Below are 26,986 nucleotides of genomic sequence, written 5' to 3'. Positions count from 1 at the left end.
TGTAGGACCTGGCCACTACAATAAAGAGAAAGAATAAATAAAAAGTTAAAAGATTAGAAAGGGAGTAGTAAAACTTTTTTATTATTTGTAGATGACATGAGTGCATATGTAGAAAATTGAACAGAATGTACTAACAAATCATTATAAATAATAAATGTAGATTTAGTTAAGTTGCTGGATACAAAGACAATATGCAAATACATGAGTTTTTTATTTCTGTAAACTAGCAACATAACATCAGGAAAGGATAATTATTAAATCCCATTTGTAATAGCATCAGGGTATCAGATACCCTGGAATAACTCAAAAAAATACACAAGCTGTCTATTCTAAAAACATTGCTGTGAAAAAAGAAGACCTAAACAAATAGATGTAGCACATACGGGGTTTTGCTTTGCTTTGTTTTGTTTTGTTTGTGAGATGGAGTCTCACTCTGTCACTCAGGCTAGAGTGCAGTGGCGTGATCTTGCTCACTGCAACCTCTACCTCCCGGGTTCAAGCAATACTCCAGCGTCCCAAGTACCTGGGACTGACTATAGGCATGCGTCACCACACCCAGCTAATTTTTGTATTTTTAGTAGAGACAGGGTTTCGCCGTGTTGGCCAGGCTGGTCCCGAGCTCCTGACCTCAAGTGATCCACCTGCCTCGACCTCCCAAAGTGCTGGGATTACAGCCATGAGCCACCACGCCCAGCTACATACGGGTATTTAATACTGCTAAGATGTTTATAATTCAAATCCAGTCAAAAACTAAGCAGGGCGTTTTTTAATTGGTGGAAATGTATGTGAAAATGCTGAAGACCTATCTAGCATAACCTGAGACAGTCATGAAAAAGAACTAAATTGGAAAGTTTAACTGTAAGACTTTGTAATCAGGCTATAGGAATTAAGATGGGGCAGTATTGCCGTAAGGATAGTCAAATAGATCAGCTGAACAAAATACAGCTACCTTGTCCAGTATGGACACTATCAGCCACATGTGCCTATTGAGTGCTTGAAATGTAGCTAGTTTGAATTAAGATGTGCTATAAATATAAAATACCATATTTTGAAGACTTGGTATCAAATGACTATTAAAATTTTTTTTAATTTTTTAGTTGATTACACATTGATAATATTTTAGATATATTGGTTTAAGTGAAATATATTATTAAAATTATTTGCACCTGTTTCTTTTTACTTTTTTAGTGTGGCTACTAGAAAATTTTAAATTACATTTAAAATTAAATGACATTACATTTAAATTTAAAGTTTGATTAAAATAAAAATTACAATTTACATTTGTAGCTTAATGACATTGGTGACAACACAAATTTCTTAAACAGCACACAAAAACACTATTCATAAGAGAAAAGATTGATAAAATGGATTATATAGAATTTCTGTTCATCAGAAGACACATTAAGGGATTGAAAAGGCAAACCATAGACTGGTAGAAAATGTTTGTAATCTGTGTATCTGAGAGAGGACTCTTATTTAAAATAATTCTTGAAAATAAATTAAAAAGAATAATTTATAAAATAGGCAAATGACCTGAATAGGAGGTTCACAAAAGAGGATATCCAAATGACCAGTAAGCGTATGAAAAGAGGCACAGCATCCTCTGTTATCAGGAAAATGTGAATTAAAGAGACAACACTACACATCCACCAGAATGGCTAACATGCTAAAGACTGACAATATCAGGTCACCCAGAACTCCCATACCTTGCTGGTAGGTGTCAAAATTTTTACAATCACTGAGAAAATTTTTGACAATATTATTTATTGATTGATAATATTTATTAAAATTAGTCATCTACCTACCCCATGACCCAGTATTTCTACTGCTAGTTATATATCCAAGATAAATTAGCATATTTTTCCACCAAAAGACATAATTTATATGAATTTCTTGTGTAATACAAAAATTGGAAGCACACCAAATATTCCCCAACAGTAGAGTGGATAGTGTATTTATATTACAAAATACTACACAGTGTTAAAAAAGAATGAACTATTTACTGTACGATTCAGTTTACATGAGGTTTAATAGTACACAAAACCAGTCTATGGTGGTAGAAGTCTGAATATTGGTTACTTACGGGGGGACAGGATTTTTCAGAGTGTTGGAAAAATTATGTAACTTGATCTTGAGTGGTAGTTATATAAGTGCATATGTGTATGTAAAAATTCAAGATGTACACTTGAGATTTCTGCATACTATAAGTATGCCATACCTCAATAACTAAGCATTATGTTAGCATGCCTGATAGTTCCTTGATGGCTAAGACTAGACATATCTCATTTACTTCTGTAAGACCAGTGCATAAACTAAAAGCACTCCATAAATAATGTGGGATAAAAATTTAGGAAGGAAATGAGGTAGGAAGCTGGTTCATTAGTCTAGTTTCTCTTAATCTAGCACCTGTTCACTGCCCACTTGCCATAGTCAGACTTTAGTTAGTTGGCTGCAAGATCAGTGGTCGTGGTCCTTGCTGCTCGTTAAAGTACACCTGGCTTTGGCCCTTTGCTGTTACCATCCTGACAGTGTATAAGTCTGAGTTTATGGAGCAGGGGGAGACTTCTTAAATTAAGTGATGTAAATCAAGAAAAATAGCTGTCTCCACTCTGTGGCCTCAGAGAGTTTGACACTTTATTTCCTCGCTGTATTTCCTTCTTTCTTTTCCTCTTCCTTGTTATTCAGCATTCAACAAATACCTATTGATTATGCATTTCGTGGTCTAGCTATGTCGGTATATAAAACAAGGATCCCTGCCCTCTGAAGGTTTATGTAGTAAAGGGAGAAGACAGCAATAAACAGTGAACTGCCACCTCCTCCCTGCCACCTATCTATGTTTAGGAACCAAGCAGAACAAATACTTAAACAGAGAAACAAAACCATAGTCTGTATTCGCACCGCTTTCTTCTATTGTATGGTAATTATAGTTTATTTGCCTTCCTGTTGAGTGGTGAGAAGGGATGTGTGTGGTTTTGGATTAACTTCTGCATGGCATCTGGCACAATGCCATGTGTCTGAGAGAGCTTAGTAAATATTTGTAACCTTTGGGAGCATCTGCCTGTGCTTACTGATTTCCATAATTCTTTTCTGCCATGTGCCTTCCTCATTTCTTTTAACCCATCATCACTTTCCTGGGAAAAGCTTGATTTAAGATCTGAAGAGATGTTTTCTATAATTTTATGGCTTTACGCCCTAGAATGGGTAGACTGAAGGTATACAAATCATCTTTCTGGGACGTTCCAGCCAGGAACCCAGAATACTGAATTTGGCAATTACGTTGTTGTGATGAGTGTTCTTTTCATATGGTGTTTTAAGTTTCATATTGTAATAGATCTGAAAAGGTCACTGTGCATACGAAACCACTAAGAAATAATGCTGCTCGAGGTTCTAGAAAGAGTGTTAAACATTCAGGGTTTTTTAACTATAAATATTCTGTAGAAAGAGATTTCATGGAGACGTGGAGCACAGAAGTGTTGATGTTTATCTAGGGTAAAAAGGAATATGTTTTCAGTTGGGATTTACATTCAAAGGATGATCCGTGAAATAGCCTTTTCCAGCTACAAAAGGGGAAAGATGGTACAATTTTAATAGAGAATAATTATACCTTAATTTTGAGTAGTATGTGAAAACATTTTTCCCACAGTAATACTATTTTATCTTGCCACTGATCCAGTGAGATATGTATTTTTAACTCCTATTTTAATAGATTTGAAGACTAGGAGGTATTGATTTGCCTAAAGTCAATAGCTGGTAGCTATTAGAACTAATTTTAAGACCCCAGACTCAGAACTTTCTGAAAATTTTATGCATCAACACGTAGGTAGTTTTGCAAAGAAGGTAAGTCCGAGACCAATTTTAAGCATGTTAAATGCAGATCTGAAATTGAATCTGAAAAACATCTCTGGTCTTGTAATATAGTTGTGTCCAGAGCTTAGAAGCCACCACCACTTTGAATTCTAGGTTTGTAAAATGTTTGTGACCTTTTGACCACTCTGTGGCCTGACAGGAGGCCTTGGTACTCAAAGGTGAACTTTTAAATGAAGTAGTACCTATTGTAGTATTTCTTATAGAATTATTTTCTTGGATTCTGTGGTTCCAGCAATTTTCTTTTTTTTTTTCATCTTTGTCCCCAGGAGCCTCCAGAAGATGATGCAAACATCATTGAGAAGATCCTGGCATCTAAGACTGTCCAGGAGGTTGGTGGCTCGTGTTTCTCGCTTTTATGTCATTAGCACAGATTACATCTTCTATGAAGAGATTTTTGGCTAGAGAACCTAGAATGACCGTTATTGGCTGGAGTGAGAGCTAGGCAAGAATATTGTCTGGCTAGCCAACACTTATTTTTACCCCTATAGAGCATTTTAGGACATAAAACTCTTAAAATATCTAGAATGGCTCAAGCTAATGATTTCCTCCATTCTGATCCTAGCAAAAGGCATATATCCCTTAGCTGCTGTAGCCCACCAGAATTTAGCGGAGAGCCAAGAAGAAGAGATGGAAAAAAAGTTGTAATGGAGGCTAGGTTCAGTGGCTCATGCCTATAATCCCAACACTTTGGGAGGCCAACATCGGAGGATTGCTTGAGCCCAGTAGTTCAAGACCAGCCTGGGCAACATAGTGAGACCTTGTCTCTATTTAAAAAATATATATACACACACACACACACACACCCCTATATGAGTCCTAATGGAAATGTTGTGGGGGTTCTTTTCTTCAGACATCTCAGGGCCATTGTAGGAATCACCTAGAGGAAATTCCTGGAGTGGTAGAGTATGTTGGTGCTGGTGAGAGCATGGCTTCCTCTTCAAGTATTTATGAAAGTAAACTTCCTTACTTGGAGAGTGAATACCATTGGCGTTTCAGAAGTGAGGCGTTAGGGGGACACCAGAGATGAATGTAGTCACTTCCATACCAGGCTCTGGTCCTGACATTTCTCAAGAGACCTGGGCCAGTTTGGGTTTATCAGCTGAGTGCCGTCCCAGCCTAGACCTTGGAAGGACAGCACGAAGATCAATTTTTTACCTTACAGCTCTGTATTCCACCTTTGGAAAACCTGACCAATAGGTATCAGGAAAAGGCCTGGGAAAATGAAAATATGCTCAAGAAATCTTTATGGAAATCAGGCAGAGATGTTGATTACCTGTTTTCTTTTGGCTCAGTAAGGGTGATCTGCCTGGGATCTGGGCTGATAACTGCTTGCTATTTGTTACAGGTTCACCCAGGAGAACCTCCATTTGACTTGGAGCTGTTCTACGTTAAGTATAGAAATTTGTACGTCTATTTAAAGTATTCTCTGTATTTGGGTTTTATATGAATAAAACTTTCTTTCTCTTGTGACTTTATTACCTACTGCATCTTCAGAGTCTTGCCTCTAAGGCATGACCCACAGGTCTTGGCTGACCAAAGTTTACCTTAGGCAGTAACACTCAATTATAGCTGCACACAGAATTACCTGGAGAGCTTTTTTAAACCACTGAAGCCCTTGCTCCACCCAAGACTATCGACTCAGACTCAGTGGGGCCCAAGGATTGTTGTTTTTTTAAAACTCCTTGGGCAATTCTCATATGCAACCAGGGTAGAGAACCACTCTCCTGTAGCATATGCTCTTTTCCCCTCTTACATTTTTTCGTTTCTGCTACAGCCCACTTTCACTAACGTGTGTTAATGATAACCTGCCCACACCTGCACTGCCTCTGTTCTTGGCCAGTTTCTCTAGAAGCTGCAGAGAGATCAGTTGCTTGGAATTACTCCATTTTGTTTTGTTTTCTGTTGTTGCCCTTAAGAGGAAGGTCTTTCTAAGCCCAATCTGCAGCAGTTGCACAATAAACCATTTTACTATTTCTGTGTTAGATGGTCACTCTGTTTATTGAACACCTTAAAGCTCAATCATTTGCTAGTTATGTGCTTGCCTGACAATTTGTATGTCTTTGGATAGTTCCTACTTACATTGTAAATGGGCCACAATGGAAGAGCTCGAAAAGGATCCTCGCATCGCACAGAAGATCAAGCGATTTAGGAATAAACAAGCCCAGATGAAGCACATTTTTACGGAGGTGAAGCAATATTTACTGACTCATTTGACTGCCGCTTTTCTTGCAGCAGTAAATACTGTGTTTATGTTTCTGAGTCCAAGTTAAAGTCCTATACAGATCTGTTACTCAAGTCAAATTGATAAATGTGTGCTGATTTGCAACAAAACTAGTCTAGATTCAAGTCAAAGAGAAGTATCCACCAAAGTTCAGGATCAAACCTTATAAACTGACAACTCATAAGAGCATGCATCTTGGTGTGAATACTAATAAATAGCTAGAGTGAGAGGAATATGCACACAATTCTTTCATCCCTGCTCCCTCAACCCCCCACAACCCAAAAAGGACATTTCAGAAGGTCCTAAAATTTGAATGTAAAAAAAAAAAAAAAATCTAAAAGTGTGAGAAAGTAAACAAATAATTTTATTTATGTAAACTTGGGAATTTCTAAATATTGTACCTACAGCAAGAGGAAGGACTGATGGATTTTAATATTAAACAAATCTGTAAGTGCTATATATCAGAAAATGCCACAAACCTTAACCTTAATGTGTTATTCTTGGAATAAAGTCTAAACCCTATAATATAGCCTACATAGCCCTTTGTGTCTGTTTTCTGATCTATTCCTAAAGCAGTGGTTTTTCCTTGGCTGAGAATAGAGGAAACTGTGCTGGGGTATATAGAAATAATGCAACAAGAGTTCATATTTTTGTGGAAAGGAAAGGCTCTTGAGAATATTGGAACACATGAAATTAAGGAGGAATAATACTGAAGAGTAGTTCCTATAACACTGCCTTTGGTCTTGACCTATTCAACATATTTATTAGTAACTTGGGTAAATATTTTTGTGATATAAATAGTAACTTAGTTTTGAGTAGAGCTTTATATCCATTATTTCCAGCTGCTTTATGAGGTAGCTAAAGCATACGTCGGGGAAACTCAGGCTCCAAGAGCCTGCAACTTCCCACATGCACAGACGTAGACTCCTGACTAAATCCTAACTCCTGAAGACCCAGGAGACGTCCTAAGCAGACCCAATACTGGGAGGATAAATGACAGAATCAGCCTGGGTTTGCCTGGACAGGCTAGGATGAATAAATGTAGGAATAAATGTAATATCCTACATTGTTCTTGGAATCTTTCTAGTTTTGAAGTGAGGAAAATGACTGGGTAGCAGTTCTAGGGAGAAAAGACATTGCCAGTTTAAGTAACTACACATTTATTGTGTGTCAAGAGTAGGAAGTGGCTGCTTAAAAAGTAAACTAATCCTACTAATCCTGGACTGCACCAATAGAACAGTCCTGCTGTACCAGGCTCTTTTCATTCCTAAATGTTAGGTTCATTTGGGTACCAGGATTCAGCGAGGGACTTTGCAAAACCTGAGGGCAGCTGCAAGAGGACTGTCATGGTGGGAATGGGGCATAGGTGGAGAGCGGACTGCACAATGCTAAGAGCCTGGGCTCTGCAGTCAAACTGCCCCTCCCAGCCCACCCTCACACACATCTGGGTGGCCTCAGGCCGTGGCATAAGCTCCTTCAAACTCAGTATCATAGGAAAAAGGCAGGACTCCTGATAGAATCAGCCTCACAGAGTACCTGCAAGGATTAGGTGATAATTTTCTTGCCATTTTCAGCTTTATTGGAGTATAATTGACATGTATATTTAAGGTATACAACTTGATGTTTTAATATATGTGTACATTGTAAAATAATCACTATAGTCCAGCTAGTGAGCATATCCATCACCTCACATAGTTAGGGGATTTTTTTCTTTCTTTTTTCCCACCTTAGGGTGAGAACACTTGAGATTTATCCTCTTAGAAAATTTCAAATGTATAATACAGTATTTTTAACTGTCATCACCATTCTATACATTAGGTGTCCAGAATTTATTCATCCTGAATAACTGAAATTTTATACCCTTTGACCGGTGTCTTCCTCCCCATTTACCCCTCCCTTTCATCCCTGGCAACCTCCATTTTACTCTCTGCTTCTACGAGTTTGATTATTTTATGTTCCACATATAAGTGAGATCATACACTTATCTTTGTTTTTGTGTGTCAGGTTTATTTTACTTTGTATAACATCCTCCAGGTTCATCCATGTTGTTGCAAATGATGGGATTTCCTTCTTTTTTTTTTTTTGAGATGGAGTCTTGCTCATCGCCCAGGCTGGAGTGCAGTGGCACGATCTCGGCTCACTGCAAGCTCCGCCTCCCGGGTTCACGCCATTCTCCTGTCTCAGCCTCCCGAGTACCTGGGACTACAGGCGCCCACCACCACACCCGGCTAATTTTTGTATTTTTAGCAGAGACAGGGTTTCACTGTGTTAGCCAGGATGGTCTCGATCTCCTGGCTTCATGATCTGCCCACCTCGGCCTCTCAAAGTACTGGGATTACAGGCGTGAGCCACCGCGCCCGGTCGGAATTTCCTTCTTTTTTAAAGCTGAATGATATTCTGTTGTGTGGATATATACATCCCACTTTCTTTATCCATTCATCCCTTGATGGACACTTAGGTTGTTTCTGTATCTTGACTGTTATTAATAATAAAGGACACAATGTTTATAGCAGTGTTTAGCTCATAGGCACTATTCCATAAATATTAGCTTTTCGTATCGTTAAGATGGAAATGGTATATGAAGAACTGTTGAACAAACGGGGTTTTTTTTTAACCCAAATAGGGAGGAGATTGCTGAAGAGCCTAAACAGAGAGGAAAGAATCAAATTACTTATTGCTGCTCTAGAGGAAGCAGTTCACACCAATGAGCAACAGTTATAAGGAAGGAAGTTAAGTTATAATTTACTAATGATAAAGATCATGATACTACTACTAAAGAGGTAGAGATAAAGCTGTTTCGACAGTGAATCAGGTCTTGGAGGGTAGTAAATTTCTTAATTGGGAATAATTGAATCTGAGAGGTTTGCCAGGGATGTTGTAAAAAGTAGCCTGCATTGATTAGACGATGAAACTAGATAGCCCTAAAAGTGCCTTTCAGCCTAAGTGTCAGTAAGAGCTCTCCAGCACTCCTGGAGGAGGACTTCGGCTTCTGGGTAAGAAAGACCTGGGTGAACAGTCCAGGTAACATAGCTCCATGAACTTGGTCGCATTACTTAATATCTCTGAGTCAGTTTCCTAATCTGTAAGGTAATTATAGTACCTACTCCGTGAGGTAGTTTTGGAGCTTAAATGAAAGTGCTTAGCATTACTTTGGACATACATTAAATATTTCTGTATGTTCTTGTTGTTTTGTAGGTAAGCATTTTTTGAAGCATAATGTGCATAAAGTGTACATCTCCATGAATTTTTACAATGTAAACACATTTATGTAACTACTACCTAGATCAGCAAATAGAACATTGTCAGCACCCAGGAAGCTTCCCTCATGCCCCCTTCCAATGTTAGCTATTGTTGTTATTAAGAAGAAAAAGAGGCCGGGCGCGGTGGCTCAAGTCTGTAATCCCAGCACTTTGGGAGGCCAAGACGGGCGGATCACGAGGTCAGGAGATCGATACCATCCTGGCTAACACAGTGAAACCCCGTCTCTACTAAAAAATACAAAAAAAAACTAGCCAGGCGAGGTGGCGGGCGCCTGCAGTCCCAGCTACTCGGGAGGCTGAGGCAGGAGAATGGTGTAAACCCGGGAGGCAGAGCTTGCAGTGAGCTGAGATCCGGCCACTGCACTCTAGCCTGGGCGACAAGAGCGAGACTCTGTCTCAAAAAAAAAGAAGAAGAAAAAGAAACCGTAATTCCTAGTTGCCAAGGACTATGTTTGAAATAAGGACCAGTAAGGAAAAGGGAACCCTTCTGCTGATTTTTGTACATTGCTATTATGACCAACAGGGAATTATTACCTGGCTAGGGTGTAGCCTCTAAGATGGTTGGATCCTTTAAATTTAGTCATGGAGAGCAGGATTTGGAGACATTGAATAAATGCCTGTGACTTTTATTATTAAGCAAACCCTTTCTTTTTGTGTTTATTGATAGGGCCCAGAGTAGGGGTCACTTAGAGATAACACCCTAGGTGTTGGATTTGAGGGAAGGGGACACACTTCCTAACTGTTCTCCTCTGTCTGTGTTAGCCTGATGAAGACTTGTTCAATCCAGACTATGTAGAAGTTGATCGCATCTTGGAGGTGGCCCACACCAAGGATGCAGAAACAGGGGAGGTGGGTATTCGCCTCTCCTAAAGCATCTTCCCTTCTTTCCACGTATTTCACTTGTTTTAACATGTGGCCTTTGTCGTAATGGTATTCCTGTCTAGTCATTTAGGGTGGTTTTTCAGAGGTTGGCAGATATGACTGACTCCTTTAATCTAATAGAACATTAAGTTTCTTTCCTGTTTTCCTACCAGGAGGTAACACATTACCTGGTGAAGTGGTGCTCACTACCATATGAGGAAAGCACATGGGAGCTAGAGGAAGATGTGGATCCTGCAAAAGTTAAAGAATTTGAATCTCTTCAAATTCTCCCTGAAATTAAGCATGTGGTAAAGTAATCTTGTCTCTCTCTGACACTTCTCAGAACATGCAATTTTATGAACTTTGCAATCATGGAAGTTCACGTGGCTGTGTTCCTAAGTGGTTTCTGTGGTATTTTACCTTTGTTACTTGTCATTGAACCCGCAATTCAGTGTTCTCCTCCCCAGATCGAACTTTGCCAGCACCCTGGTCACCTTTAGGTCTCAGGTCTATTTTGATGTATGTGACATTTAAGAAGCTTTGATATTGGCTTAGAATTGTTGGTGTGTGGCTGTTATATGGAGTCAGTAAAATAAAATTTGTAAGAAATGGCTGGTATGCAAGAGAAGCTCAGTAGTATCTTTCCTGTTTCTTATCTCTTCATCAGCTACCTCTTTTCTTTGATTTTTCCCTTCTTCACTCAACTGGAATATTATTAAGCGGAAGAACTGCCTTTTATCTGCAGATCCCTGTAACGCCCACAGAGAGAACATAGGTTTTTGATAAACATTATTGAATCTATTTGTTTTTCTGATTCTGGATTATTGCCACTCAACTGCCAAGATCTCCCAGGGCGCCTGAGAAGTATATAAATTATCCAACAATTGAGGAAGAGTTGGGATCAGAACTTTTATTTATTTTTTTATTTTGAGATGGGGTCTTGGTCTGTTGCTGGAGTGCAGTGGCACAATCTTAGCTCACTGCAACCTCCGTCTCCCGAGTTCAAGCAATTCTCTTGCCTTGGCCTCCTAAGTAGCTAGGAATATAAGCGCTTGCCACCACGCCTGGCTAATTTTTGTATGTTTTTAGCAGAGATGGTGTTTCACCATGTTAGGCTTGTCTTGAACTCCTGGCTTCAGGTGATCCACCTGTCTTGGCCTCCCAAATTGCTGGGATTACAGGCGTGAGCCACCACCCCCGGGCCAGAGCTTTTATTAAGGTGTAACTAACTTGAAAAGAGAATCAGTTGTTAAAGAATATGGCTGTAGGCTGGAATGATAGTTTCTGTTTAAAAAAGAAAAATTGCCATTTTTATATGAAAAACTCTTATCTAGTTCCTTATTAATATTATTTGTTGCTTTTACATCACTGGAAGGTTGATACTCAGAACATTAAACTTAGGTCCCTGTAGGAGTCCATTCAAGAGCAGTGTTTCGTTTTTGTTTTTTTGGCATATGAAAGGTAGATAGAGGTGTCTTGAGATGCAGAACTGTGTAGAAACTTACATAGTTCATAGTGCTTTGATTACATGGTTGATTATTTTTCTTTCAACCTTCTCCTGTATATACTGTTTTCTGCTTTTAATTCAACTTGTCAGTCATCAGTTAAGCATTTGCTATAGGTTGATGCTTGTGTGAGATATGTTAAGAAACAAGGTACAGGCCCTGCCCTCAGGAGCTCACAGTCTAATGGAAGAAGCATGTGTGTACATGGATAAATAAATACAGCACCAGGCTAATTGTGGTATGTGGCATAATGCAGTGACGGACCAGATAGAGAACAGGGAGAGTTTCATTCTGAAGCTAATTGTAAGTTATTATCTAGAAGCAATCAGGATTCCTACCCATTCTCTCAGCCTGACTCCTACTTAGTTCCCCCAACCTATACATTACTCAGAAGGTAATAACTATAGTTTGAAACCAGCCTTGGGACAATGAGATTTACCACTGTCCTCATTAGTATCCATGTTATGCTCCTAAAACATCGTTCTCTATCTATTATGCTATTTGCTTTCCTCTCTAGGAGCGGCCTGCTTCAGACTCCTGGCAGAAACTCGAGAAGTCTCGCGAGTATAAGAACAGTAACCAGCTCCGGGAATACCAGCTGGAGGGGATGAACTGGCTTCTTTTTAACTGGTATAACAGGTACGGAACCAAAACCAGCCCAGATGTTTGTACCCGGAGGCATATTATTGCCTTAGCCTGGAAAACCTAGAGTCGCAGTTGCAGACTGGTGAGAGGGAGCAGCATGGCCATCAATTTAGGGTGGTAATCTTTGGACGTTAATCATCCAAGGCTAATTTTATTTTTGTCAGTTGTTTCTCCAACCAAAAGGAATGACATCATTGACTTTGTGCCCCTTTTTTTGGCCAGCCATACCAAAAGGTTGGGCTCAATCTAGATGAAACAAAATCCAGAAGATCCTTTAAAGCTGTTTTCTATTTCTAAATCCTTAACCAAAAAAAAAAATACATATATATATATATGGGAATATACAGCTATACAAAAACGTTTAAATATTTTAAAACTTCTTGATTCTTTGTAATAACACTTAAGAGTCAAAAAGTTTTAAAAAAATTGAAAGTTCATACAGTAAAAAAGTTACAGTAAGCTAGGGTTGATTTATTGAAGAAAAAATATTTTTAAATAAATTGAGTGTAGCTTTAGTGTACAGTATTTATAATGTCTACGGTGGTGTGCAGTAATGTCCTCGGCCTTCACATCACCCACCACTCACTCACTGATTCACCCAGAGCAACTTTCAGTCCTGTAAGCTCCATTCATGGTAAGTGCCCTATATAGGTATACCTTTTTTGTTTTTGTTTTTTAATGTTTATCTTTAGTTCTAGGGTACATGTGCTGGATAGGCAGGTTTGTTATGTAGGTAAATGTGTGCCATGGTGGTTTGCTACAGCTATCAACCTATCACCTAGGTATACCATTTTATTTTTTTATTTTTATTTTTGTCAAAACAGAGCCTCGCTCTGTCACCCAGGCTGGAGTGCAATGGTGCGATCTCAGCTCACTGCAGCCTCTGCCTCCTGGATTCAAACGATTCTTCTGCCTCTGCCTCCCTAGTAGCTGGGATTACAGACACCTGCCAGCTCGCCTGCTAGTTTTTGTATTTTTAATAGAGATGGGGTTTCACTGTGTTGGCCAGGCTGGTCTCGAACTTCTGACCTCAGGTGATCTGCCTGCCTTGGCCTCCCAAAATGTTGGGATTACAGGTGTGAGCCACCGCGCCTGGCCAGGTATACCATTTTAAATCTATATTTTGCTCTATTTTTACTTTGTCTTTTCTGTGTTTAGATACACAAATACTATTGTGTTACAATTGCCTATAGTATTAACTGCAGTGACATGCTATATAGGCTTATAGCCTAGAAGCCGTAGGCTATATACCACATAGCCTAGGTGTGTAGTAGGCTATACCATCTAGGTTTAGTAGGTACACTCTCTGATGTTCCCACAATGACACAGTCACCCAGTGATGCATTTCTCAGAATGTGACCCCATCCTTAAGTGACACACGGCTGTATTTTCTCTCAAATTAGCACAGTTCTGTTTTGGAAGTAGGCAAGGTATGAATAATAATAACAACTAACCTCAGTTTAATATGTAAAATGATGATAAAGCCTTCAATGATAATCTTATAGGTAAACATCTATTTGTGAAGCATCTTTTCAAGTTATAACCAGCCTCTATAAGTTTCCTATATTGATAATGAATTACCTGTATTTCTCACTCTCTGCAGAAAAAACTGTATTTTGGCTGATGAGATGGGCCTAGGGAAAACCATCCAGTCCATCACATTCCTTTCAGAAATATTTCTGCGAGGAATCCATGGCCCTTTTCTCATTATTGCCCCTCTCTCCACCATCACTAACTGGGAGCGAGAGTTCCGGACATGGACAGAGATGAATGCCATTGTGTACCACGGCAGCCAGATCAGCAGGCAGATGATCCAGCAATATGAAATGGTGTACAGAGACGCCCAGGTGAGCCTCACGTGAATCAGAGACCCAGGGACTGCCTAAGCTCGGAGCAGCCTTTCTGTCACTTAACTTCAGAAGTTCCAGTGCCCTGCATCTTGTGTTAATATGGAATGACTTTGTAATATGTTTGTCAAGGCTGACTCCTGCTCTCCCTGGTAGTTCATTTTAATTTATGATACAACACAGGATTGTAGGGCATGCTGTCTAAACTTTGAGATGTACCTTTTTTAGGACACTGAAAATTTGACTTACCTGTTGGTTTATGAAGTTACTTTTATATGCAGAAGATTTTATCTGAATTGTTATGTGTTCAGTGAAGAAAGTGAGCAAAAGAATTACTCTACAGAGAATGGATTCCCAGCCAGGGAGTTTGGAGAGGAGGTTAACAGATTTGACAGAGAGGATAAAGAGAAAATAGGTTTCAAATAATTAAATACACAACAGCAACATTTTCTCTTTTTTTAAGTTTTTAAGTGCTATCACTTAGCTGAATATAGTTGTGTGTTTGTCCTGCACACTGGTTTTTATAATTAAGGTAAAAATTAAACGATTTCTATCAGAGGAAAGCCAGTGGTCTCCCCAGAGGTTTCAGAGACAGCAGAGACACTTGGAAGAAATTTAAGAATTGCTCTAACATGATGCGGCTCTGCTCTTGAAACGTGATGGCAACACCAAGACAGGCTGAACAACAAAGCTGTGTCCTGCCTAGTAGCACTTGTCTTAGGTGAATCAGGATCATTACCTTAAATCTGTGCTAGAACTCAAATTATAAGGTGAAATTGAGTCTGAAAAATAGCAGAGAGTTTCCTTTGGGCATTCAAACTATGGTTTAGACTGACTCCTGTCTGGGAACTTGTGAACCGACACCCATCTGATTTCCTTATCATAGCAGCTAATAAGTAAAAATGCTCCCTTGCTGTGCCTTCCATATTGCCCATCCTTCTCACCTTTGTGAGGGCAGATGTTGTCTCGCTTCTGTTTCATTGATGGTGTGTGAGGCCTTTTGGCTAACTAGCTCGTTCTCTTTTCTCACATGAGGAAAAGCAGTGCTTGTCTTCTCACCTAGGCCCCAGCATTTGTAGTGCTACCTCCTCTCATCCAGCAGGTATTAGCAGAATTCTGTAGCCGTGGTGTAAAGCTTTGCCTTTGGTTGTGTCATCCTCAGGGGAACCCCCTTTCAGGAGTCTTCAAGTTCCACGTCGTCATCACAACGTTTGAGATGATCCTGGCAGACTGCCCAGAGTTGAAGAAGATTCACTGGAGCTGTGTGATAATTGATGAAGCCCACAGATTGAAGAACAGGAACTGCAAACTTCTGGAGGGTCTAAAGCTTATGGCCCTGGTGAGAGCAGCTCTTTACATAAACACAGGTTCATTCTGTTCAGCTTGGAGGAAACACTCCTTAGCCATTCTGCATGTAGCTTATTTCTGCCTGGTCCTTTTACATTAGATGTTCTTTTTTGGTCTCTATAACTGCAAGAGTATAGGAATCAAGATTTTTTTTGTTACAAACTGGGTCAACAATGGCCTTTGCCACAGATTGATTTCCATAGACTTAGGAGGACTCTTAAATACCATGAAATATGTGACTTGGAAATGTAAGGTGTTTTGGCTTGTTTCCAGGCCCCTAAATGAACTGGTACCAAAGGTGATGCCCTTTTAACATCACTGCCTTGGCATGGTGCCCAGTATCTGGTGGGGAGGCCCTCAATAATATTTAGTGAATGAGTGAATAGTTGCTTTAATTAACATGAAAGTGCTGCTGGAATCAATGATGTGAAAGGAAGGTTGATTCGTTTATTGACTGTACGCCTATGAGGGTGTATTATCTTTTCATTAAAGCAGATCAGAATTGCCCCAAATTGAGCACTCAATGCCCTGGCTTAATTTTCCCCACAAAAATGCACTATTTTGATGGCGCAAGCACTATTCATCATGTGTGTTTAATTTGTGCAGGAACATAAAGTGCTTCTCACTGGAACACCCTTGCAGAACTCCGTGGAGGAGCTCTTCAGTTTGCTAAATTTTTTGGAGCCATCACAGTTTCCTTCAGAGACCGCTTTCTTGGAGGAATTTGGAGATTTGAAAACAGAGGAACAGGTAATTAGGGACCCAAAGAATTGAGGAGACAATGTGATCATTATCTTCATCAAGAAAAGAGCAGGATGCTGTGGGGCCAGGATTTAGCAAGTTGTCACATTCCTGGCAAAATGAGCATTACCTCCTTTATTTTATGTGTTTGTTTATGTTGGGGAGGGTAAGCTGATTATTAGCGGTTCTTACTGCCCCAAAGGATAGATGGGTCCATACCCAAAATATCTTATGTTGGTCTATCGGGCCTCCTTGCTTCACTAATTTCACATATTGTGTCTTCACTGATTTTGCTTATAGCTCTGGCCTTAGGCGTATGGTGCTTTCTTCTGCTTCCCTCATCCTTCATCCTTTCCCCTTCAAAATCTGCGGCTCGTTCCCAGGCCCATCTTCTTGAGTACAACACAATACACAGGTAGTGAGGAAAAGAAGGCAGTCACATACCTAGAGTAGTTGATAAGTCCTCTTTTGTCCAGATCAGCTGCGTTTCTGCAGTTTTCAAGGTCCAGTTCCAAGTCTACCTTGTTGGACTCAAAGCTAATAAAAAACAGCTGATAGTAATAAATACTTATTTCATATGAGTAGAAATCTCTACTAGGGATTATAGAAATAACCCAGACAAATTTACGTGCCATAAGAAGAACAAATAATAGAGTTGGTCCTTCAGAGGAGAGACAGGTCACATCTATTTGAGAATTAGAAAAGACTCCAGGGAGAGAGTACAATTTGAAAATGCATCTTGAGGGATGGACAGGTTTTCACAGGTATAGAGAGAAGAGGTGGTAACCACTTTGCATAGAAAAAAAAAAAAACCAGCAAAATCAGAGTCATGGTAGTTATTCATTAGTGGGGAAACATGTGATTAAGCTGAAAACAGTGAATGAATTGGAAATATAAGGCCAGAAGTCTTTAGGGTTATATTGTGGGAAGATCTTGAAAGGTAGTTTGAAGAATTTAGTAGGTAATGGAGAAGCCATACAAGGCCTTATTACAGGAATGACATAATTAGCTCTGCCAAATTAATTCAGCAATGGTGTGTAAGTGGGTTGGGGCAAAGAATGAGGGGAATGAAAACATTTGGGAATTTTGCCCACATGTCAAAATTGTGGGGTTCCAATCTCTTCCTACTTCTGATGCAAGTCAGACTTGCATCAGAGCAGTGAATAATCAAACTTAATTCCTACATTTGCAGTATCTATTGACTTTCAAAAGCCAGCTCCAATCTTCTCTCCGTTTTTGGACCATTAGAAATGCATCGTCTTCTCCCATTGCACTTAATTTGTGGTATGCATTTTTTCTTCTTCCTAGACAAAGATCTCCTTGAGGACAAGGCCCACATCTTCTCCCAAGTTGTGTTTGTTGTATTGACCAGCACAATGTCTGGCATATAGTAAACTCTAAATGATTCAAGGTATGAGCCAAGTGAAGGGCAAAAGCTGAACCCAGCATGTGGCAGATTGACATTTGACCCTATCTTTAACAATCAACTAGCTGAGTCTTTTCCCTTTAGGTTCTTATATAGTAATTCCTTACCCACATGGGGGATTAGATTTCTAAGTACCCTTCGTTGGTAAAATGAAAGTCTCATAAAAAGATTAAGTTTAAGATTGGAGTTAGGTAGGAGAAAACCATACAAATTACATCAAATATTTTATTTGATATTTTATCTTTAATATTTATTTTTATATAATTAATTATTTTTAAATTTTTTGGCTTTCTGTATTTTTAATTGACAAAAATATGTATTGATCATGTACAGTATGTTTTGAAATATGTATACATAGTGGAATGGCTAAACAGAGCTAATTAGCACATGCTTTTTGTGAGAACATTCAAAATCCACTCTCAGCAATCTTCAAAAATACTGTACATTGTTATCAACTGTAGTCACCATGTTGTTCAGTAGATCTCTTGAACTTACTCCACCTATCTAACTAAAATTTTCTATCTTTTGAACAATACCTCCCTACCCCGCCCCACCCCCCAGTCCCTGGTAACCACCACTCTAATCTCTGCTTCTATGAGATGTCTGTATTTTAAAACACAGTAAATAAAAGTTCTGGAAAGCATCTGTTTCCAAAATAAAGCATGTTCATCATTGTCTAAAATCTGCTTTTGTAAGTAACTCTTCTGAATCACTCTCTGTAAATCACTTTGTATTTCTTCAGGAAGCAGTCCTGTAGCACACAACTTATTTATGCAGAGTGTACCCCTTTTAAAATTTTTGAACAGCCGTTTCTGACTTGAAACTTGATTTCTTTTGCACTTTCATCTTCCGTTATTTTGTTTTTCCGCCAGAGTTAATCTTACTGGTATCATGTTTTAGCTCCAGGTTAACTCAGGTTCTTGGACTTTGAATCCCTTAGTCTGTCATTGTCTCACTGGGAGGGGGAACAAGTTACCTTGCTGGTGCAGTCAGTTGCATAAAGATCTGCTGTCCAGGCCTGTGCTTTTAGGGGAAGAACAGACAAGTTGTAGCAAAGAACACCATCAGACTTAAAGTGCCCCTGATGTGACAGATTCCATGATAGAACAGATGTCACCTATAACATTAATTCTTTACATACTGCTACACCCAAACATGTATGCTGCTTTTGCTACTTAAAAGGTATAGGAGGAATTCTTTACCAGATCATCTCTACTTACTCCATTCTCTCAGCGTCTAAGTTTCTTTTGTAATATATCACTCATACCTTCTAACATAATTTAAAATATTCTTCAGGTAATTACTGTGCATGTGGTGTGTGTATTAGAGAAAGAATGACAGAGAGACGTGTTTTCTCCATCCTAGAGAATAAGTACTCTTTTATACCTTTCTCCCTTTTTATCTTCTGAGATTGCCACTAGATTCTCAGTAATTGCTTGTAAATTAAAATCATATCCCTAATTCCCTTTCAGTACTATTATAAGCCCCATTTTCAGGGGTCAATCGTGATCTTTCTATTAGTCTACTACCACAGTACTATGCGTAAATGTTCAAGAAATAAGAGTGAAGGTTGAAATACCCCAGTAATCATTAAATCAGGATTGAGGTAGGTAAATAGATCTCATTTCCCTGGACAGGTAAAGAAACTGCAGTCTATCCTAAAACCAATGATGCTTCGACGGCTGAAAGATGATGTGGAAAAGAACCTTGCTCCCAAACAAGAGACGATCATTGAGGTGGAACTAACCAATATCCAGAAAAAGTACTACCGTGCCATCCTCGAGAAGAACTTTTCCTTCCTGACCAAGGGGGCAAATCAGCACAACATGCCCAATCTCATCAACACCATGATGGAGCTGAGGAAGTGCTGTAACCATCCCTACCTGATCAATGGTGAGTCAGGGGCACTGTGAAGTTACTCAGGACTGCCATGGCCTCTGCCAGAAGCTAATGATAATCAAATAACTCATGTATTGAATTTTCATTATCTGCTAGCATGTATGCATTCTCACCTTTTTACAGAGTATAAAACTGAGATTCAGAGAGCTTGATGGATTTGCCTAAGCAGTATAGCTACTAAGGACCAAGAGCCAAGGTTTGAACTTAACTTCTGCCAACACGCTGCCGCACAGCATGTACTCTGCTGGGCAGGAAAGGGATATCACTCACCAGTTTGCTGCCCTTTATTTGTTCAAAGTCTGGCACACACTTTCTACTTGGGGACAGGAAAATGTGTTACTTAGCTGAATCAGTGAAAATGCTGCAATGACATTAAAACTCTCTGCAGACAAATTAACAGTTAACCAAACTAGTTAGAGAAAATGTTGGGAGGATTTTTTTTTTTTTACAATGAAACTTTTTGAGAAATTTTAAAATCACAATGTGGCTTGGATTATCTTTTAGTCTGTGATGTCAAGAGGTGTGAAAGTCCTTCTTGTCTGGGAAGGTTTCTTGGGTGAGTCAGCTTAGGACTTGGTATCTCACATCCTCACTCTACTTGGTGAGACTTCCCAGGAGAGTGGAGCACCCGCGTTCTCTCCTGCTGCCACTGCAGAGCCCTCTGCTGAAGGGACAGACCAACGTGCACCCAGCATCTCCTCACTGAACTGCTGGTCTAGGACCTAAGAATTCACTTCATTTTTCCCAGGATCTGTAAAGCAGAGTACAACCTTTATCCTTATATTCTGTCCAGGGAATAGTTTTGTTCCATTCCTTTTCAGGAGCAGAGGAGAAAATTCTAGAAGATTTCCGAAAAACCCACAGCCCTGATGCCCCTGACTTTCAGCTGCAGGCCATGATTCAGGCAGCAGGGAAGCTTGTGCTGATTGATAAACTACTCCCTAAGCTGATTGCGGGTGGCCACAAGGTACTCATCTTCTCCCAGATGGTGCGTTGCCTCGACATCCTGGAAGATTACCTCATCCAGAGAAGGTGAGACTTGTGTCAAAGCCCTGCATTCAACACTGGGACAGTTGCTTTTCTTTGATATTTTTTTTTGATCCATTCAAAAATGTTGTTTAAACACAAGAAGACATTCAAAAATGGAGAAAAGGAATCTCCTTTTAAAGACTGACTGAAATTCAGAGTTAAATTTTATGACCAAATGGACCCAAGTTTAACTGTCAAGAGTAAATTTCATGACCTATGATGTAGAGTTCTTGCTTTACTTAAAAAAAAAATTCCACATATTTATTTATATTCACTTTAGTTGGAGGAAACAATCCAAATAACATTAGAGAAGTCTAGGAAAATCATGTATTTACATTTTTGTTGCTTAATAATGGTGAAAGAAATATGTCCTGGAAATCATCACTATATCAAATTTCTAAAAGAGCATAAACTGGCAACTCACAGAGAAGGAATTTGGGGATATTTTATGTCCTTTCTCAGCAAACCCTCTAAGGTTTTATGATGCACTGGCTATGGCATCCCAATTTATTTTCTTGTTCATACTCTTATAATTCCTTGAATCTAAGTTCCATTCCTCATGCAAATAAAAAGTCTGTGGTGCTGTGTGGGTTATTTGGATTCTGTATGGGAACTACATTTGTTACCTCACATGTATTACCTTAGATTTTCAGTCATTGTGACACATCAGTGATCTGAAGATGATAAATGAGTTTTTAAAAATGCATTCTTAATGATAAAAGACTTCCAAGGTTATAGAAACTGGTAGCCTAGGCATTGCTAAGTCTAAAGAAAATCTTGTTTTCATAGCAAATCTCGGGTGTCTTAACAGATGTTCTTATTCTTTAACATTCTGTTTGCCCTTGTACATGTACTTTATAGCAAGAGGATTAAAAGAAATGACAAATTAAACTATGGCTATGCTGACATTGAATATAACATAAATAATTCTTCAAAATCTGATTAGACAATAAAATAATTCATCAGAGCTGTATAGGAGAGATTTCTATGTAAAGGATTCTTGAAACTTGTATTACATGAATAAATCAAAACTTGTAAAGCAGTTTTGTAGCTTTGAATTCACTGTAGATTAGGAGCCCATTGCCAGAGCACTTGCTTCTTATATTATCTTACTCTTTAAAATATGTACAACTATTAGTTTGCAGATTTTTTAAAAAGAACCCCCCAAAATGAGTAATAGTGTATATAACAGACTTTTGGTAAGTACAGAAGTCTTTAGCTCTCTTTTATGCTATTTTCTCTTTATTATTTATTGCTCATTTTGTGTTCAAATTACTTAAGATTATAGCTTCTCTTGAAAATGTGGAAACATGTAACACTACCACCTGCACAATTCCCCATTCATCTTGAGGGTTGTCTTTTCAGTCTGTTCTTTCTGCATAAATATGTTTAGCTTTATTGTTTGAATTGCAGTGCTGTTCTACATTGTACTTTGTAAGTCATTTTTTATTTAATATATTATGAAATTTTTTTGTTTTTCTACAACAAAATTTTAATGATCTACATGATATTCTATTTTAAACATTTCCAATTTTTCAGCATTTTAAGGGACTCTATAAATGAATATCCCTTTTAAGTAGTTATGAATGTTTCCAGTTATTTCTTTAGGATAAATGTCAGTGCACATTTTTTAAAACATTTGATACACTCAGTGTTTACAAAATGCCCTCTAGTTAAGAGTGTTTTATTTATATTCATTTCTGAAATATCGTATGAGAATGCTTTTTTTCATATTCTGATCAATATTGTTTTTACTTCTTAATCTTTGCTAATTCAGTATTTCAAAATTATGACCTCTTTAATTTGTAATTGTGATTACTAATGAGAATGAGTATTTTTTCATATTTATTAGTTATTCGTATTTCATTTTTGTGGGTTGATGTTTTTCCTGCATTTTTCTCTTGGTCTTTGACTTTTTGTTTATTAATTTATAAGAATTATTTGTTTACTTGAGAACATGTTGCAAAAACTTTCCCCAGTGTTGTTTTTGTTCTTTAATTTTATTTATGAGTATGGGTTTTCATTTGTTTTATTTTTTGATGTCCTAAATTTTATAGTAGTCAAATCTTTGTCTTAAAACAACTTTAAATCCTTTTTTAGGCCTAAACCTAAGCTTAAATTAATGTGCTTTAAAAGACTTCTCTCTCATCTTAATCGTGAGACCCATATAAATATTCTGAAGTATGTTTATATATATATATACTTTTTCTGAGACAATGTCTCGCTCTGTCACCTAAGATGATGAAGTACAGTGGGTCAATCACTGCGGCCTCAAACTCCTGGGCTCAAGTGGTCCTCCCATCTCAGCCTGCTGAGTAGCTGAATTATAGGCATACACCACCATACCCAGCCCTTCTTTTCATGTTTATGGCTTCTTCACCCAAGCTGCATTCAACAGGGTTCTTCTGGCCTTAATATTATCATTGTCTTTCTCTTTTTAGTTTAGTTTTTATTTTCATTAAAGTTGTACATGCACATGATTTGAAAAGCCATGTCATTCTATTACACTTATGAAAAATTATGTGCTGATTCACCCTCCACCTTCCCCCAGTTTCTCATATCCCAGAAGCATTTACTTTCAACTCTTTATGCTATTTCTTTTGGTATTTATAGCTGTATCTAAATAATGCTATTAGTTGTAATATCTTGGTTTTTTCAGTTGTAGGTATTATCTGTGCTCACTGTGGAAGATGAATGTTTAGGCTTCTTTCACTGCTCCTCATACCATCATGTATACAACTCCCTGTCCTCTCATCTTCCCAGTATGCCACATAATACTTGGAGTTAGGTTAATATTTGTTGTTTATTATGACTTATGAAAATGTGAAATTACAGCTGAGCTATGTCATGTGCTGTTTAATTTTCATTCTTGTACAGTTTTTATTTTCTTTGAAACTAAAAATTATCTCTTTGATTGCTTATTTTTCTATACACCTATTATAATTCAGCAGCAAACTTTACCCTGGTTGTCTAAATTCCCTCTGGTTATGTTCCAACACATCAGTTTCCTCTTCTCTAGGCCATATCTTCTGGGGCCTCCTGACCTGCTCCTGTCTGGCCTGTTGCTGTTCCCCACAGAGTACACAGTTGTCAGCTGTGATCTGCCTTCTTTCTCATGCTGACAGCTTTCTTTTTTTTCCTCTTAAATCAGATCTTGTTGGTGGATTCCATGTTGGAGCACCTCTTCCAGGAGCTCCTGAGAAAGGATGAATGATAAGTAAATTTTGAGACATTGTCTGAAACTGTTTTACTCTGCTGTCATTCTTAAGGAATCTTTTCGCAGGATTTGAGATTCTAGGTTGTAAATCATTTCCCTGCAGAATTTTGAAGGTGTTAATCCACTGTCTTCTAAGAAGCCTCCAGGGTTACCATTGAGAAGTTCAAAGACCTTAGAATTATTAGTCTGTCTATGTGTTATGTTTGTTCTTTTTAGAAGTTTTATGTATTCTCTTTGTCCCCAGTCCTGTGAAATTTTAAAATGAATTGCTTCATTGGTGCTGGATACTAAAAAGATCTTTCCCATCTGAAATCTAAGTTCACATGCTGGGGAATTTTCTTGACTTTATCTTTCACTATAATTATATTTTTTAATTTCACAGAACATTTTTTGTAATTTTTCTATTTTTAATAGCACCATTATTTCACAAGGACAGTGTCTTCTCCAGTCTTTCTAAGGCTAATCATGATAGAATTTTTTTATCTTCATCTGTTTTCTCCAAGTCATATTTTTTCCCATTTGTTTATATCTGTCTTTCATGTTTTTTTCCTTTTCTTCCCCCTCCAGCTCTTTACAGTGTTAGTCCACTGTGCCCTGGCCCCTGTGATTTCTTATGAGAAGTTCTGCAGTCGTTCACGTTGCTGCTCCCTGTGTGCAATACATTGACTTATTCTGGCTACTTCTAAGATTTTCTTTTAATTTTTGGTTTTCAGCAGTTTAACTGTGATCATTGGGATTCATCCTGCTTACTGAGCTTCTTGAATTTGTAAATGTATGTCTTTCATCAAATTTGAGAAGCTTTTGATCACTATTTCTTCAATTTCTTTTTGTTTTTGCCCCATTCTCTTGGTTATTTGTGAAACTAATTACCTGTTTATTTGACCTTGAGATATTCCCCACAAGTCCATGGGCTCTGTTTTTTTAAAAATCCTTTTTCTCTCTCTTTTATCTATCTTCAAGTTCACTGACTCTTTTCTTTATCATCTCCATCATGCTTATTAAGCACACTCTATGCTTTATTTATTTATTAGTTCTAAAATTTCCATTTAGTTCTATGTTTATTAATGCTTTGTTTCTCTGCTGAGTTTTCTTATCTTTTTATTCATGACTTAACATTCCTTGACTTCATTAAGCATAAGCATAATAGCAGCTTTAAAGTTCTTGTCTGAATTATAACATTGTAGGTTTGACGTTGACATCTGTTGTCTGTTCCCCTGAGAATGAGAATAACTGAGTTTTTCCCTAGACCTAGTGAATAGTATGTTCTAGAGCTTGAGGATTCTGTTACAGTGCTCTGAAGATGTTGATGGGTTTTATTTGGAAGCAGCTAACTAGGTTATCCTCAAAGTGCAAACTCTGTCAATGTCTCCGGTAGACAGTAGTTCCCATTTCAGACTACCACAGTCAGCCCCGAGCAAGTGTGAGTCAGAAGTCAGCCACAAACTTGGGCAGAGTTTATACCCAGAGTTTGGAGCTCCCATCTCTATTTCTCTGCTTTCTGGGGATCCCCTCTCACTCTCTGGCAGTCTTAGTTGCCCCAGGCGTCTTCCCCTCATGTGTGTCAGAAAGACAACAACTTTTATCAGTTACAGCTGATCAACATCTTGCCACCATAATTGTGGCCTCTCCTCTAGCTGAAACCACAAATTTCTTTTCTTCTCCAAGATCTGTCTGCTTTTGTTAATTCGCCAGTGCCCTCAGGTTTTTCTGTTCATTCATTTTGGTTTTTATAGTTTGTCTAGAATTTGTCATTTGCTAGAGGGTTGATGTGTTAGGACATTGCCCCTCCTTACCAGAAGCAGGGGCTGTGTGTTTCATATCAGCCTCATGTCTGATATCTTAGGCCATCAAGATGGGGGGCACTGTGGAGCCAACCAGAAGCTCTGAGTATGTGAGCAAGGCTTGTTGACTGTGCACTTCACTTTCCATATGTGAGCACTGTGCATCTGGCTGGACCATTTTCATTGGGGACCCTCCTGTATCAGCATTTTGAGGTCCTGTGCCTCTTACTCTCCCCTGCCTATAGGTGGAAACTTGACTGTATTTAGAGCTAATTGTGGGGGAGGGGTGAGAAAGAGTAAGGACTCTCACTATTTCTGTCTCTCTTCCCCTTTTCAGCGTGGCACATTCACTTTTAACTGTGGTTAGTATCTTCTAGAGTAGAGAGGATCAAGATCTTTTATTTTACCCTCTTCAAGGCGGGGGTAGGTGATCTAGAGGCTAAGTAAATACTTCAGCAAATATTCCACCAGTTTCCCTGTTTTTAGACTCTTTGTGTTGCTGCTTTCACGGGAACCTAGTGCCACCAATGTTTGATCCCGTCAGATGTTCTGCACTATTAAATTAGGTTGTGTCTTGCCTGGGATTCTGCCTTCTTCAAATCAAATACGACTTTCCAGATTCCAGAATTTTATCACTTCTGTTCTTTTGGTGTATTTATTTGGGGAAGGGATTATACCTTTTTTAAAAAATCCTTTACTGTCATTTTACTAGAGGTTTGGAGAGATCAAAGAATTAAATGTGTATGTTAATTCATAATCTTTAACTGGATTATTTGATATTTTCTTTTTTCATTTAAGTCTTTAGCCCTTCTGTAATTTTGGTAAATGGCATATACTCGAAGTCTGATTTTCGTTTATTTCCAAATATATTGAATCTTCTAATTTTCTCTTTATTAAAATAGTCTATTTCCCTCACTCATAAAATTCTATGAAATATAGGGAGATATTATATATACTGGATATATGTCTAGCCTTTCTATTCTTTTGATCAGTAGTTTTATTCCTTTGCACATTTAGTATTCCAGATTAACTTCAGAATTATTTATTTATTTATTTATATTTAGAGATAGGGTCTTGCTGTGTCTCACAAGCTGGATTGCAGTGGCATGATCATAGCTCACTGCAACCTTGAACTCATGGGTTCAAGTAATTCTCCGACCTGCTCCTCCTGAGTAGCTAGGACGATAGACACATTGGCCACCATGCCTGTCTAATTTTTCTTTCTTTTTTGTAGAGGCGAAGTTCCACTATGTTGGCCAGGCTGCTCTTGAACTCCTGGCCTCAAGTGATCCTCCCGCCTTGACCTCCCAAACTGCTGGGGTTACAAGAGTGAGCCACCA

General features: G+C 38.5%; 1 protein-coding gene across 6 annotated transcripts in view; it reads left to right on the top strand.

Annotated features, from left to right (window-relative positions):
* Window positions 1-26,986, top strand: part of CHD6 (chromodomain helicase DNA binding protein 6) — a 221,366-nt gene that overhangs the window by 118,225 nt on the left and 76,155 nt on the right. For all 6 annotated transcript variants that reach the window (XM_031656781.1, XM_017944807.3, XM_003904734.5 and 3 more), the window contains 11 exons: window positions 4,134-4,196; window positions 5,213-5,271; window positions 5,936-6,053; window positions 10,111-10,197; window positions 10,383-10,517; window positions 12,232-12,353; window positions 13,963-14,206; window positions 15,369-15,545; window positions 16,160-16,303; window positions 19,358-19,613; window positions 20,441-20,651. In XM_031656781.1, coding sequence (XP_031512641.1) covers window positions 4,134-4,196; window positions 5,213-5,271; window positions 5,936-6,053; window positions 10,111-10,197; window positions 10,383-10,517; window positions 12,232-12,353; window positions 13,963-14,206; window positions 15,369-15,545; window positions 16,160-16,303; window positions 19,358-19,613; window positions 20,441-20,651 — 1,616 coding nt within the window. The remainder of the gene's footprint in view (window positions 1-4,133; window positions 4,197-5,212; window positions 5,272-5,935; window positions 6,054-10,110; window positions 10,198-10,382; window positions 10,518-12,231; window positions 12,354-13,962; window positions 14,207-15,368; window positions 15,546-16,159; window positions 16,304-19,357; window positions 19,614-20,440; window positions 20,652-26,986) is intronic.

Source organism: Papio anubis, chromosome 16 (assembly GCF_008728515.1).
Source record: "Papio anubis isolate 15944 chromosome 16, Panubis1.0, whole genome shotgun sequence".
NCBI lineage: Eukaryota > Metazoa > Chordata > Mammalia > Primates > Cercopithecidae > Papio > Papio anubis.
Note: the sequence above shows the minus strand (reverse complement) of the source record. Positions and strands in the feature narration are given on the sequence as shown.